General features: G+C 47.0%; 1 protein-coding gene across 5 annotated transcripts in view; it reads left to right on the top strand.

Moving 5' to 3' along the window:
• NAT8L (N-acetyltransferase 8 like) overlaps positions 1-13,620 on the top strand; it is a 39,945-nt gene that overhangs the window by 18,313 nt on the left and 8,012 nt on the right. The window contains exons 3-6 of one of the 5 annotated variants that reach the window (XR_014168483.1): positions 7,085-7,271; positions 7,525-7,577; positions 8,228-8,359; positions 8,877-9,147. The exons of 1 other annotated variant lie outside the window; for it this stretch is intronic. Coding sequence is in view for 1 of the 4 variants with exons in the window: in XM_081911876.1 (XP_081768002.1) it covers positions 7,085-7,271; positions 7,525-7,570 (233 nt within the window). In the remaining 3 variants the exon portion in view is untranslated. Of the gene's footprint in view, positions 1-7,084; positions 7,272-7,524; positions 7,578-8,227; positions 9,148-13,620 lie in introns of those variants that run through there. 3 more of the 5 variants (XR_014168484.1, XR_014168485.1, XM_081911876.1) reach the window with 3 other exon arrangements.

Genomic DNA, 13,620 nt, shown 5'->3' with positions numbered 1-13,620 from the left:
CGTTTCTGAGCACAATTCAAAGTGTTGGTGCTGAACTTCAAAGCCCTAAACGGCCTCGGTCCAGTATACCTGAAGGAGCGTCTCCACCTCCATTGTTCTACCCGGACACTGAGGTCCAGCTCTGAGGGCCTTCTGGTGGTTCCCTCGCTGCAAGAAGCCAAGTTACAGTGAACCAGGCCGAGGGCCTTCTCGGTGGTGGCGCCCGCCCTGTGGAACGCCCTCCCACCAGATGTCAAAGAGAAAAACAACTACTAGACTTTTAGAAGACATCTGAAGGCAGCCCTGTTTAGGGAAGCTTTTAATGTTTAATAGGTTATTGCATTTTAATATTCTGTCAAAAGCCGCCCAGAGTGGCTGGGGAAACCCAGCCAGATGGGTGGGGTATAAATAATAAATTATTATTATTATTACTCCTTCAAGAAAGTACTGCTCCTTTCCACGTGGTTTCTTGGGTCCAGTTTATTTTTTAGTTCTGCTAACCTGTGAACACAACTCAGTGCTTTCAGGAGCTTGCGAACCTCACTGTTCCGAGACATGAATATTTTTTGTTCCGCATACTTTTTGTTCTTAACCTTGGGTTACATACGCTTCAGGTTACATACGCTTCAGGTTACACACTCTGCTAACCCAGAAATAGTACCTCGGATTAAGAACTTTGCTTCAGGATGAGAACAGAAATCGTGCTCCGGCGGCATGGTAGCAGCGGGAGGCCCCATTAGCTAAAGTGGTGCTTCAGTTTAAGAATAGACCTCCGGAACAAATTAAGTACTTAACCTGAGGTACCGCTGTACTATACAACGGGCAGAAACACGAAGCATTTCACACACACCCCTTCAGCCTGAAAATGTCTCCGGTGCCGCTCACAAAGATCAGTAACAAAGCCAGACAGTCAAACTGGGGGTATCCCTCCGAGCTAGAAATTTAAAATCATATCCAAACACTTACATCAGAGAGGTGGAGAGGAGAGTTAGGCTGCTATAGTTAGGTTGGTTGGAGGAGGTGAGAAAGTGTGGGAGAGGGTTGGTGGCTGGAAGAAGCAGAGAAAAAGAGAGGAGGAGGAAGGTGGAAAGAGGGGGAATGAAATAAAGATGAGAGGACAAGGAAGTGGATGGAGCTAAAGGGAGGGAATAGGAAAGGCCTCTGGAGAATAGAGGGGCAGTCAGGAGGAGATACTCTCCAACCCTGCTACAGGACCTGTGCAGGTAAACAGTAATAGTGATTATTATAATCAAAATCATCCTTAATATAGCTTTGATAAATGGGTAAGGGTAAAGGGACCCCTGACCATTAGGTCCAGTTGTGGCCGGCTTTGGAGTTGTGGCGCTCATCTCGCTTTACTGGCCGAGGGAGCCGGCGTACAGCTTCCGGGTCATGTGGCCAGCATGACTAAGCCGCTTCTGGCGAACCAGAGCAGCCCACGGAAACACCGTTTATCTTCCCGCCAGAGCAGTACCTATTTATCTACAGTGGTACCTCAGGATACATAGGCTTCAGGTTACAGACTCCGCTAACCCAGAAATAGTGCTTCAGGTTAAGAACTTTGCTTCAGGATGAGAACAGAAATCGGGCTCTAGTGGCGCGGCGGCAGCGGGAGGCCCCATTAGCTATAGTGGTGCTTCAGGTTAATAATAGTTTTAGGTTAAGAGCGGACCTCCGGAACGAATTAAGTACTTAACCCGAGGTACCACTGTAATTGCACTTTGACGTGCTTTCGAACTGCTAAGTTGGCAGGAGCAGGGACCGAACAACGGGAGCTCACCCCGTTGCGGGGATTCGAACTGCCGACTTTCTGATCGGCAAGCCCTAGGCTCTGTGGTTTAACCCACAGCGCCACCCGCGTCCCATCAATGTGTACATAGGGATAAACAGTGCCAACCCTGGGGGGGGGGGCGAAGTTCGGTCAGACATTTTCTTGCCCATTACAGTGTAACTCACAAAGACAAGCAAGGCACAGCCATCTAATTTTGAAACTCCCCAACTAATCTATTTCCTAGCTGAGTTGTGTGAAGAATATGTAAAAAGAAGGCATTGTCTTGGACCTGGCCCAGTTTACCTAAGCAGGCAATCCATTGTTGTCACGTTAAATAACTGCATGCTCACAGTTTGCCATCTAAGCAGAGGTCTAAACCAGGTCTAAACAGAACAGGGTGTTATTTCCCATTGATAAGCAGCTCTTTCACGTTCAGATTTAATATACCAGACAGAGGACTTAGAATTCTTCAGAATCCTAAATCCATTTTGGCATGTTTTGTAAAAAATTATGTAATGGAGGAAATTTAGTAACTCTGCTTTGAAAGTTACAACATTGTGCCCAAGCTTCTTTATTCTGCAGGTCCGAAAGAGTTTTGCTAAATGTAGGTCTCACATTAGGCAGTTTTTGTTTTGTTCTTTAGTATAGAATCACGGATTTATGAATGCGTGCATTTAGAGAACGGCAGCCTACTTCCGCTTAATTGTATATTGGGTGCATTATTTGGGACTCAGCAGTGCATGTAAGAACTTAAAGGTAAAGGTAAAGGGACCCCTAACCGTTAGGTCCAGTCGTGGCCGACTCTGGGGTTGCGGCGCTCATCTCGCTTTACTGACCAAGGGAGCCGGCGTACAGCTTCCGTGTCATGTGGCCACTAAGCTAGGTTGGCAGGAGCAGGGACCGAGCAACGGGAGCTCACCCCGTCGCAGTGATTCGAACCGCCAACCTTCTGATCGGCAAGTCCTAGGCTCTGTGGTTTAACCCACAGCGCCACCTGTGTCCCTTATGTAAGAACTTACTTTGGATTATATCCAGCTTGTCTCTTCTAGAGCTACCCCTAGATTGTTGCACACAGCAAGTTGTGGTTTTAGCAACAAAACCTATTGCTTCTAAAAAATGGTGCCCCTTGATATAATAGGGCCGTGTCACCTGCATGAAGGGGAAAGCTCCTGAACGATGACATTTATGTTAGAGAATAGCTTGATTCGCATTACATTTTAAGCCAAATTGTGATTACCAGGACCAATCAAACATGTCCCTTGCAAAAGTTGCCTGGAGCTAGACCTGGTTGTCTTCAACCCCTTATCCTAATTTACCTAAAAGGAAGTAATGTCCTGTATATATTTTTGGGGGAACATCAAGAAGTCTTCTTGGGCAATAGTCTTGGAGGAACATCTCGATTGTCTTTATTAAAGATGGGAACTAAAATACAAAATGTCCAGCCAGCTGGCAATATTCAAATTGAATTTACTGTAAAAAACGGAAGTGGCTCATTGGAGCCCACCAGGCTGGGGCAGTATGGAATAAAAAAACCACCAGGTAATGACTTGTCTCTCCCTGGTGCTTTGCCCAAGGGCAAATCTCTTTAAAAGGCATTTTCCTTCTGTTTTGTTAACAGTGGTCAAATACCTGCTCCACCTCGAAACCTGCTCGTGGTGTAGTGGTTAAGAGCGGTGGACTCGTAATCTGGTGAACTGGGTTCAATTCCCCGCTCCTCCACATGCAGCTGCTGGGTGACCTTCGGCCAGTCACACTTCTTGACATCTCTCAGCCCCACTCACCTCGCAGAGTGTTTGTTGTGGGGGAGGAAGGGAAAGGAGAATGTTAGCCGCTTTGAGACTCCTTCGATTAGTGATAAAGCAAAAAGCAGATCATGCTTTTGTTTTTTTTTAGAAAGAGGGAAGGGGGTGTTGAAACAAAGCCGCTGAGCAGTTGATCGGCAAGTGATTGGGAGGGATAAGGGACTCTAGATAATAAAGGAGGCTGCCTGGGAGGGGGGAGGTAAAAGCACATGGATCCTCAGGATTTTTGCACTGGGCCGCCCCAAATTTACCATCAGATCACATAGCATATCCATGGCTATAGCCTGCATCAAAAAATCATGCATCCACTGTTTTGTGGGGCTGCAATGGCACGGATCCACATGGATTTTCAGGATTTTTGCATTGGGCTACCCCAAACTCACCATCAAATCACATGTCTGTGGCCACAGCATGAACCACAAAAATCATACATCCACTGTTTCGTTCAGAATATTTTTTTTTCTTGTTTTCCTCCTCTAAAAACTAGGTGCGTCTTATGGTGTGAAAAATGTGGTATCTCTCAACCTTAAGGGGTCTTCAGGGACAGTACAACCCTGGGGGTGGGCTCACACTTGGGGGGGGGGGTGGACAGCAGCTTCACACAACATTGATGCAATGCAACTGTCTCATCTGAAATGTGCAAATGTTTTCAACCCAGACCGTTGTGTAGTTGCGACCTGACTGATGGCGGAAACACACATCAAAAGCAGAGGCACAGACTTGCCATATCAGCTCTACTCATTGTGCAGCAGATGGGCGCACCCCGTAGACATCCTCCTTTTCCAGCTTGACATAAATTTAACATGGCTGGTACGTCCCATTTCTCACAGGGAGCTGTAAAAATACACCCCCGAGCAGCAGTCTTGTTGACTGCCTTTGAAAACAAAGCAAAACAACGAAAAGGTCAAAGCAGTTTGAAAAAGCGCCGCAGGAGCGTCTAAGCATTGTGAGAGGAACTTTGGCCTTGCGACAAATGACTTGTTTGCTATGTTGCATCATTCTATCTCTTAACACCTGGTTAAGGAGCCGTAGGAATTACCTGTGCAAAGCAGGAAAGAAACAGCGTCTATCTTTTGAGGCAGATGATTTTAGTATCCATTGCTGATGTTGTTCAAAGCAGTGAAGGGGTATAAGTACACTGGCTGAGCGCATGCTTGAATGCAGGAAGCCTCTCCGGAACTTCACCTGAGTGAGCTAACAAAGAATTCCCTTAGTTCTTGGTATGAGCTTTCGTGTGCATGCACACTTCTTCAGATAAACACATGCATGCATGCACACGAAAGCTCATACCAAGAACTAACTTAGTTGGTCTTTAAGGTGCTACTGGAAGGAATTTTTTTTGTTTTGACTATGGCAGACCAACATGGCTACCTATCTGTAAAAGAATTCCCTTGTAACTTCCAGTCGTGGCCGGCTCTGGGGTTGCGGTGCTCATCTCGCTTTATTGGCGGAGGGAGCCGGCGTACAGCTTCCGTGTCATGTGGCCAGCATGACTAAGCCACTTCTGGCGAACCAGAGCAGCGCATGGAAACACCGTTTACCTCCCCACCGGAGTGGTACCTGTTTATCTACTTGCACTTTGAGGTGCTTTCAAACTGCTAGGTGGGCAGGAGCAGGGACCGAGCAATGGGAGCTCATCCCGTCACAGGGTTTCGAACCGCCAACCTTCTGATCGGCAAGTCCTAGGCTCTGTGGTTTAACCCACAGCACCACCCGTTATACAGGAATTGTCAGCTTTGTCTTAGATAATGTTTGGCTGGTGGTCCTATTTTCTTCTCTTAGTCTCTCTCTCTTTCAATGTACCTACACTAAGAGACCACCAGGCACAAGCAATCTGGCCTTAAAATTTTCCGATGGTGCTACACTGATGCCTATTGAAGAACAAACCACACCCCCCCCCCCGAGTGTTGGTGAAAGATGCGACTTTGTGTGCCTGCGTACAGTGAATCAGAATTAAAATTGCCACCAGTGACTCACTCGAGAATTGGGGCCAGCTATACACAAATGGATTGCAAGCGGCTTTTGTATCTTGTTTTCTTCAGTAATTATAGGGGTGGGAGAGAGTGAGACTCACTCTGAAGGAAGTGCCTAAGATGGGGAGGCCCTCTCCTCACCCTCCCACTGAGATCAGAAAGGAGACCACATAGACACCAAACATGACTAGGAGTTTAAGCGAAAAATGTTCCCTCTGTTCCTTTATTTTCAGGGAAAGCATGGCTTGATAAGGACATTTGGGTCAGTTTCAGGCTATACCATCAATTCGTTTGGGACATCCGAGATGCATGGAAGCATCAGAGAGCCAGTGTGGTGTAGTGGTTAAGAGTGGTGGACTCGTAATCTGGGGAACCGGGTTCGATTCCCCGCTCCTCCACATGCAGCTGCTGGGTGACCTTGGGCCAGTCCCACTTCTCTGAAGTCTCTCAGCCCCACTCACCTCACAGAGTGTTTGTTGTGGGGGAGGAAGGGAAAGGAGAATGTTAGCCGCTTTGAGACTCCTTTGGGTAGTGATAAAGCGGGATATCAAATCCAAACTCTTCTCTTCATCTTGGTGAGAGTTTGATGTTTATTCCAATCTGACGATGTGGGAAATGAGATTACTTTCTCTTTTTTTAATAATAATTTTTATTAAGTATTCCATTTAACAATCCAATCATATCACATTAATTATTCCAAATTATACCAATACATATCATAAAGTCCAAATATTTTGCCAAATTATAAATTTTTGTTGGGGGTTCCCATGCTTCGAGTTCAGTAGGGTCCAATCATCTCATATTTCTGCTGCTTTTACTGTTCACCAGCCCCATCTTTCAATCTTCTTGTTGTTATCCTTTTTCTTCTTAATAGCCCCTGAGTTGTTTCCACAGGCAAGTTAAAGTAAGCAATATTATGCTTCTGTGTGAACTTTGTAAGGCTCTCCCTTTTATTTAAAGCTGGTAAGTCTTTTGTTTGCAATAAATCTTCAGACGCTGATCCAAAAGTCCTCCTCAGGTGGCAGACGCCATCTTTCTCAGTTCCAATGAAATAAAATCATTAATTTTCCCAGACAAGTTGCACCATAAATTAGCCTTCAAGGGAAGATTTGCCAAGTCAGACTTAGAATACAAACATGATAACAGAGTAATGGCTCGCCTCCTCCTATGACTATTAATCTCGCAACATAGTCTGTCTCATAATGGCGGATCCCGATTAAAAACTGCGTCACAAGAGAGCGTTTTCTTTTCTTTTCAGATATTTCAAAAAACAAAGGCTTTAGCTGATATTTTTATTTCCACACAGTTTATTTTCCAAACTCACTTGCTATAGGTCGTATTGATGGTTCTTCTGGGGGGGGGGTGTTTGTTAGGTAATATCGAAATGGAAATGGGATGACTTTCTACCGGGTACCCATCTTAGAACCCCGATGGTTCCATTGTTGGGCCTGAACCGTATTTCACACATAACATGTCTCAACGGTGTACGTTTTGCTTCCTGGACACTGTGCATTAATTGCATCAGAGTGGTTGTGTAGAGAGGCCTTCTTTGTTTGCAGAAGTCATTAGCACTGACGGAGGAGAAAACACCCCCCAGACAACAGCTATGGTGATGGCTTCCACTCACCGTGGACCTTTCACTAGCCATGACCTCCTAGACCCTTCAGACATGTGGGGTTTCCAGGATGCTGGGCCACGTATGAAGCTCTCTGCTGCAGACGACAGGCGTCCATCAGCTTCCAACTGGTAAGTACAATGGTTATTGTGCAGTCAGCATGCTAATGGGTTGGGCAGCCTGAAAGTCCATAACTGTAGTGTGAGATTTTGTTGGGGTTAAGTGGACATAGGCTGCGTTTTTCATGGGTTACGGTGGACGTGTTTGATGGTTGGAGGCAGGAGGAGATGAGTCTGGGGGAGGAGTAGATTCCTGAAAGAATAAGGGGAAAGTAGAGGTTGATCCTCGAAGCTAGTGCAGATGATTTCTTTTCTATCTTTTCAGGTGGAGAAAAAGAGTAGCCACAGCACCTTCCAATGTTGGCTTCTAGAGCCAAGGTAGGTTTCTGCAAATGAATGGTGTGGGAAGGGGGTCAGGCCATATAACTTGGCTGTTCTTTGGGTTGGACATTTGGACTGGCAGCAGGAAGCATATGGAGAATGAAAGACCACAGACAGGCTAGTACAGGGTTTCCCAAACTTGGGTCTCTAGCTGTTTTTGGACTACAGTTCCCACCATCCCTGACCACTGGTCCTGTTTAGCAGGCATAGGCAAACTCGGCCCTCCAGATGTTTTGGGACTACAATTCCCATCATCCCTAACCACTGGTCCTGTTAGCTAGGGATCATGGGAGTTGTAGTCCCAAAACATCTGAATTTGCCTATGCCTCCTATTTAGTTAGGGATGATGGGAGTTGTAGTCCAACAACAGCTGGAAACACAAGTTTGGGAAGTTCTGGGCTAGTGCTTACAACTACTCACCTCTCTTCCGTTCTCTTACTCTTCTCCTTTGCTGAAGCTTGCGCTGTCCTGTCAGACCTGGACAGCCATGTTTTGGATGTGGAAAAGTAAGGATGACGGCTTCCTCTTAACTCTTGGCGACATCCACTGCGTGTCTGCTTGCAAGCAAGCTTTTGGGGGGGGGGGTTAAGTACAAAATGCATTCAGGGCAAAGCAACTGATTCCAGATCCCCTCTCCTGTGTTGCAGGAGCAGCTAGAACGGCAACAGCAGAACCAGCACCGTATCACAAGTTACTTGAAGTCTGCTTTGTGGACAAAGAGCGCTCGTCTGCTCTGCCTCTGTAGCTCCAACCAGACCCTCGCGTCTCAAGCACAAGATGTTAAGAGCAATGAAGTAGCAAAGTTTGCTGGTATTGAATAAATTGTTGGGGTGTGTGTGTGTGTGTGTGAGGAGGCAGCTTCCCCTCGTCCTTGGACTATGGTGGGAGGGAGTTGACCACACCAGTCCCAGGGCTGGCATTATTTCAGGCACTGGTTGGGCATTTGTCAGAAAACATGGAAGCTTAGGATCCTGTGGTGCCATGCCCTCCCCGCTGCCAACACCACCTGGAACACACCTGCCCCATCACAGGCAGAACACAGAATACGTTCCATGGGCGTCCTGACCAGCACACCTGAGCGGCCCTGGCGTTGCTTCTTGCGGCCCCTCAGCTGGGTGTAGGATTGCACCTTACAAATAGCTAAGAGCAGAAGGGCTTTCCAGATAATGTTCTTCGAGCCGAGTCCAGTAGCTTAAATAAGAACCACACGCCCTGGGATAGAAATGTGCACAGAAGTGTATTCTGGTGTTGAGGGGCAGCGGAAACAATAACACGGTGGGTTTTTAATTCCTGCAGAACCAGCATCCTTGGGGTACGGGGAGATCAAGGACCACCCCCATGCTCCTGCTGAACCAAACACACCTACAGAGCCTGCCTTTCTTGAAGGAAATCTCCAGGACGTCACAGAGAATATTCTATGGACTATTTTGCAGAAAAAGGCAATGCATATTTGTACAGTATACCTTCCAGAGGCTCCCCCCACCCCGTTTCTTTCTTTCAAAGTTTCTTCAAGTTATTATTAGAAATTCTCTTTTTGTATTAAAAACGGAGTTTGCCTTTTTCCAAATTAACAGATTGCGTGTGCATTTGTCTCTTCGCCAGTTCAGTTTCCCCGGTCTCCAAGGAACGCAGTAACCCTCTTCCATTGACTGCTGGCTCCATCACTTTCTGTCTGCATCGCAAGCTGATGGGTTGTCAGCAACACCTGCAACAAATGATTTGAACACCCAGCAGAAACCTCTGATCTCAGGGCTTGGCTCACAGACCATACTGTCACCCTGGCAATTTGTTGTTGTTTAGTCGTTTAGTCGTGTCCAACTCTTTGTGACCCCCTGGACCAGAGCACGCCAGGCCCTCCTGTCTTCCACTGCCTCCCGCAGTTTGGTCAAACTCATGCTGGTAGCTTCGAGAACACTGTCCCACCATCTCGTCCTCTGTTGTCCCCTTCTCCTTGTGCCCTCCATCTTTCCCAACATCAGGGTCTTTTCCAGGGAGTCTTCTCTTCTCATGAGGTGGCCAAAGTATTGGAGCCTCAGCTTCAGGGTCTGTCCTTCCAGTGAGCACTCAGGGCTGATTTCCTTCAGAATGGATAGGTTTGATCTTCTTGCAGTCCATGGGACTCTCAGGAGGAGTCTCCTCCAGCACCATAATTCAAAAGCATCAATTTCTTCGGCGATCAGCCTTCTTTATGGTCCAGCTCTCACTTCCATACATGACTATGGGGAAAACCATGGCTTTAACTATGGTTTTCCCAGTAGTGATGTATGAAAGTGAGAGCTGGACCATAAAGAAGGCTGATCGCCGAAGAATCAGCCATGAAGGGGCACCCCCGCAATACGACCCAGCAATGCTGGTTCCAGGGGGTGCCCACTGGTTCTCTGCCTGTTTACAAGTGTTGTTTACATTTAAAGGTTTTTTCCTCCAGCTCCTTCCCCACATTGCCATCAACCCTCCAGGTTTAGAAGGAAGAGGAAGTGTCTCTGCATGTGAAATCTCCTTCCTTTAAAAAAAACTGCCCTCCATTACTGTCCAAACCTTAAAGAGAAAGAAGAAACTTGAATTGGGTCAGAGCAGCAGAGCTGAGAGACTATTTACTACAGCTTTTTCCCACTTAACCCTCACCAAGTTGCTTTTGGCCTCAGTTGAGGAGAAAATGCAACTTCTCAGCATTTTCACCCTAATATAGCTCCCTTCCAGTCTAGTTTTCAGAATAAAGGTAAAGGGACCCCTTACCATTAGGTCCAGTCGTGACCGACTGAGGTTGCGGTGCTCATCTCGCTTTATTGGCCGAGGGAGCCAGCGTACAGCTTCCGGGTCATGTGGCCAGCATGACTAAGCCGCTTCTGGCGAACCAGAGCAGCGCACGGAAACGTCGTTTACCTTCCCGTCGGAGCGGTACCTATTTATCTACTTGCACTTTGATGTGCTTTCAAACTGCTAGGTTGGCAGGAGCAGGGACCGAGCAACGGGAGCTCACCCCGTCGTGGGGATTCGAACCGCCGACTTTCTGATCGGCAAGTCCTAGGCTCAGTGGTTTAGACCACTGCGCCACCCGCGTCCCAGTTTTCAGAATACTGAAACTTAAAATCAAGTCTTGATCCATGGGTCACTTCACAAGGTCAATAGTTGCATGGCAGGGCCCTGTGACCCCCTGATATAGAAAAATAACCAGGATGCAGGTGGCGTTGTGGTCTAAACCACTGAGCCTCTTGGGCTTGCTGATTGGAAGGTCAGCGGTTCAAATCCCCACGATGGAGTGAGCTCCTGTTGCTCTGTCCCAGCTCCTGCCAACCTAGCAGCTTGAAAGCACATCAGTGCAAGTAGATAAATAGGTACCGCCTCAGCGGGAAGGTAAACAGCGTTTCCGTGCGCTCTGGTTTCCATCACGGTGTCTCATTGCGCCAGAAGGGGTTCAGTCATGCTGGCCACATGACCCAGAAAGCTGTCTGTGGACAAACGCCGGCTCCCTCTGCCTAAAAGTGAGATGAGCGCCACAACCCCATAATCGCCTTTGACTGGACTTAACTGTCCAGGGGTCCTTTACCTTTTTCTTTTTTTACATTTAGTGCAAAAACCAGACAGGGGAATGAGTAATGAATGGGTCAAATAGGCCACAACTTTACAGTGGTACCTCGGGTTACATACAGTTCAGGTTGGGCCCTGGGGTCTGATTGGCAGAGCACAGACTTGGCACAGACCCGCGTGTGGGATTTTGGTGGCTGCGGGAGAAAGAGCAAGACTAGGGGGCTGCGAGGGGGCAGAAACACTGGGGCTGAAAGTGGGATAAGAAAGAGCAAGGCGAGTGTATGGGGCAGCAGGAGGGAGAGCCCAGGAAAGCAAACTCTTGTTGTGATCTGTGCCAAAGCAACAAAACCCGCCCGCTGCTTCCCACCCAGTCTCCAGAGGGCTATGTCGGCTGAGCTGCTCTCGCTGAGACCATAATTGCAGCGTCAGTGAGATCAGCAAAATCTCGAGTAAATTCTGACGGGATTCAGGGACTCCATGCAGAAGGCGTACCGTATTTTTCGCTCTATAAGACGCACTTGTCCCCTCCTAAAAAGTAAGGGGAAATGTGTGTGCGTCTTATGGAGCGAATGCAGGCTGCGCAGCTATCCCAGAAGCCAGAACAGCAAGTGGGATTGCTGCCACTGCAACGTATACTCTAAGCAGGAAGACCAGCAGGAAGACCAGTGGCGTATGAGTGATTATAACATGCACAGGCAGACTTCGGCCCTCCAGATGTTTTGGCCTGCAACTCCCATGATCCCTAGCTAGCAGGACCAGTGGTCAGGGATGATGGGAATTGTAGTCCAAAACATCTGGAGGGCCGAAGTCTGCCTGTGCCCGGATTATAACATGGAAGAGGCTGGGTGTGGAGGGACTATTATGAACTGGTCACCCTTGAATAAAAAAAATACATGCGTACATATCTGCTTCTTTTAGAAATTATATACTGCCTGCGCTCTCTCACTGGGGGGAAAAACACACCGGAAAATAAAAAAGTCCCACTTTTTTGAATTCTTATTATTTGAGTTCGTATTTGAAATCACTTATTTGAATGTCAAATCACAATTTCGCCCCAGTTGCTGGAAACCTGGAATTTGTACCAGGTTTTGGTTGGGACAGGTTTAGAGGTCATCCTGGCTGCTAAAGCCAACTGTAAGGAAATGAATTTAGCTGTGGCTCAGGTTGTACGCCCTCAACTGAATGTGATACCACGTGGTCGTGAACTTACCCATTTGGCATCGCTTGTACCTGGTATATCTGGAAGAGTCTGCTGATTTTCTGGGAACTGGTTAATGTACCGTATTTTTCGCTCTATAGGACGCACCGGACCATAGGAGGGGGAGAGCAGGGGAAAAAAATTCTCCCCCTCTCTGCTCAGCGCCCCTTCAGCGAAGCGGCAGGAGAAACGGAGCCCCTTCCATTTCTTCTCCGGCTTCACTAAAGGGGCGCTGTGCAGAGAGGGAAAACTGTGCAGTGCCTCTCCAGTGAAACGAAGCCTGGAGAGCAAGAGGGATCAGTGTGCAGCGACCCCTCTCACTCTCCAAGCTTCAGACGGCTATCCGCAAGCCTTCGGAGCGCAGCGGGAACTCCTGCTGCGCTCCGAAGGCTTGTGGATAGCTGCCTGAAGCCCCCGAAGCGCACCAGGAGTTGGCGCTGCGCTCCAGGGGCTTCTGGTGGCTTCAGCGAAAGCAACACGAAGCCTCCGGAGTGCGGGGGGAGCTCTCTCTCTGCGCTTCGGAGGCTTCACGTTGCTATTGCTGAAGCCAAGGAGCCTGCATTCGCTCCATAAGACGCACACACATTTCCCCTCCATTTTGGGAGGGGGGAAAGTGTGTCCTATAGAGCAAAAAATACGGTATTTGCTGAAATGTTTGCATGGAGAGTAAACACTTATCTGAAAAGTTAACGATAATGATAAACGACAGGAGGAGAAACACAGAATTTGGTTGTTGTTTTTTCCGATTTTTTTCATATAATCTTTAGTTTTTATTTAGCAACATTCCTAAATAAAGACATAAAAAACAGTTGATGGAAAGATTTGGTTTTGGAGCTTAAATTTAATATGCGGTAGGTAGAATGCGCAAGGATACAAGACAATAAAATGAAATGTATGGAACAACAAATACAAACTTTTGTTAACACAATGGGAAACAATATTAGGTTGATGAGTGAAGGGAGGTAATGGGAACCGGGGGAAGGGAGGTATAGGAGGGCATTTGGAAATATATGTGATTTAAGAGGTTAAGAACAAGGAGTTAAAAGAAGGAGATTAACATGAATGAAAAGCAAAATCATGTTCTTGTTTGTACAGTATTGTGGTTTATTTGGGTTGTAAAATCCTCTGGTGTAAAGAGTGTACAATTTTAAAAATAAAAAAATTAAAAAAAATTAAAACTTTTAAAAAATAGTTCTCTATTTAAGAAGCAATTTCTTGAGAAAGCAGGATTGGGGTGATATATTCAAAGCAGTAATAGAGAAATGTGGAATTCAGTTAAGCTGAGCAACTGGAAATAATAAAAGGTATTCTCACCCT

This window comes from Podarcis melisellensis (assembly GCF_964234715.1).
Source record: "Podarcis melisellensis genome assembly, chromosome: 5".
Taxonomy (NCBI): Eukaryota; Metazoa; Chordata; class Lepidosauria; order Squamata; family Lacertidae; genus Podarcis; species Podarcis melisellensis.
Note: the sequence above shows the minus strand (reverse complement) of the source record. Positions and strands in the feature narration are given on the sequence as shown.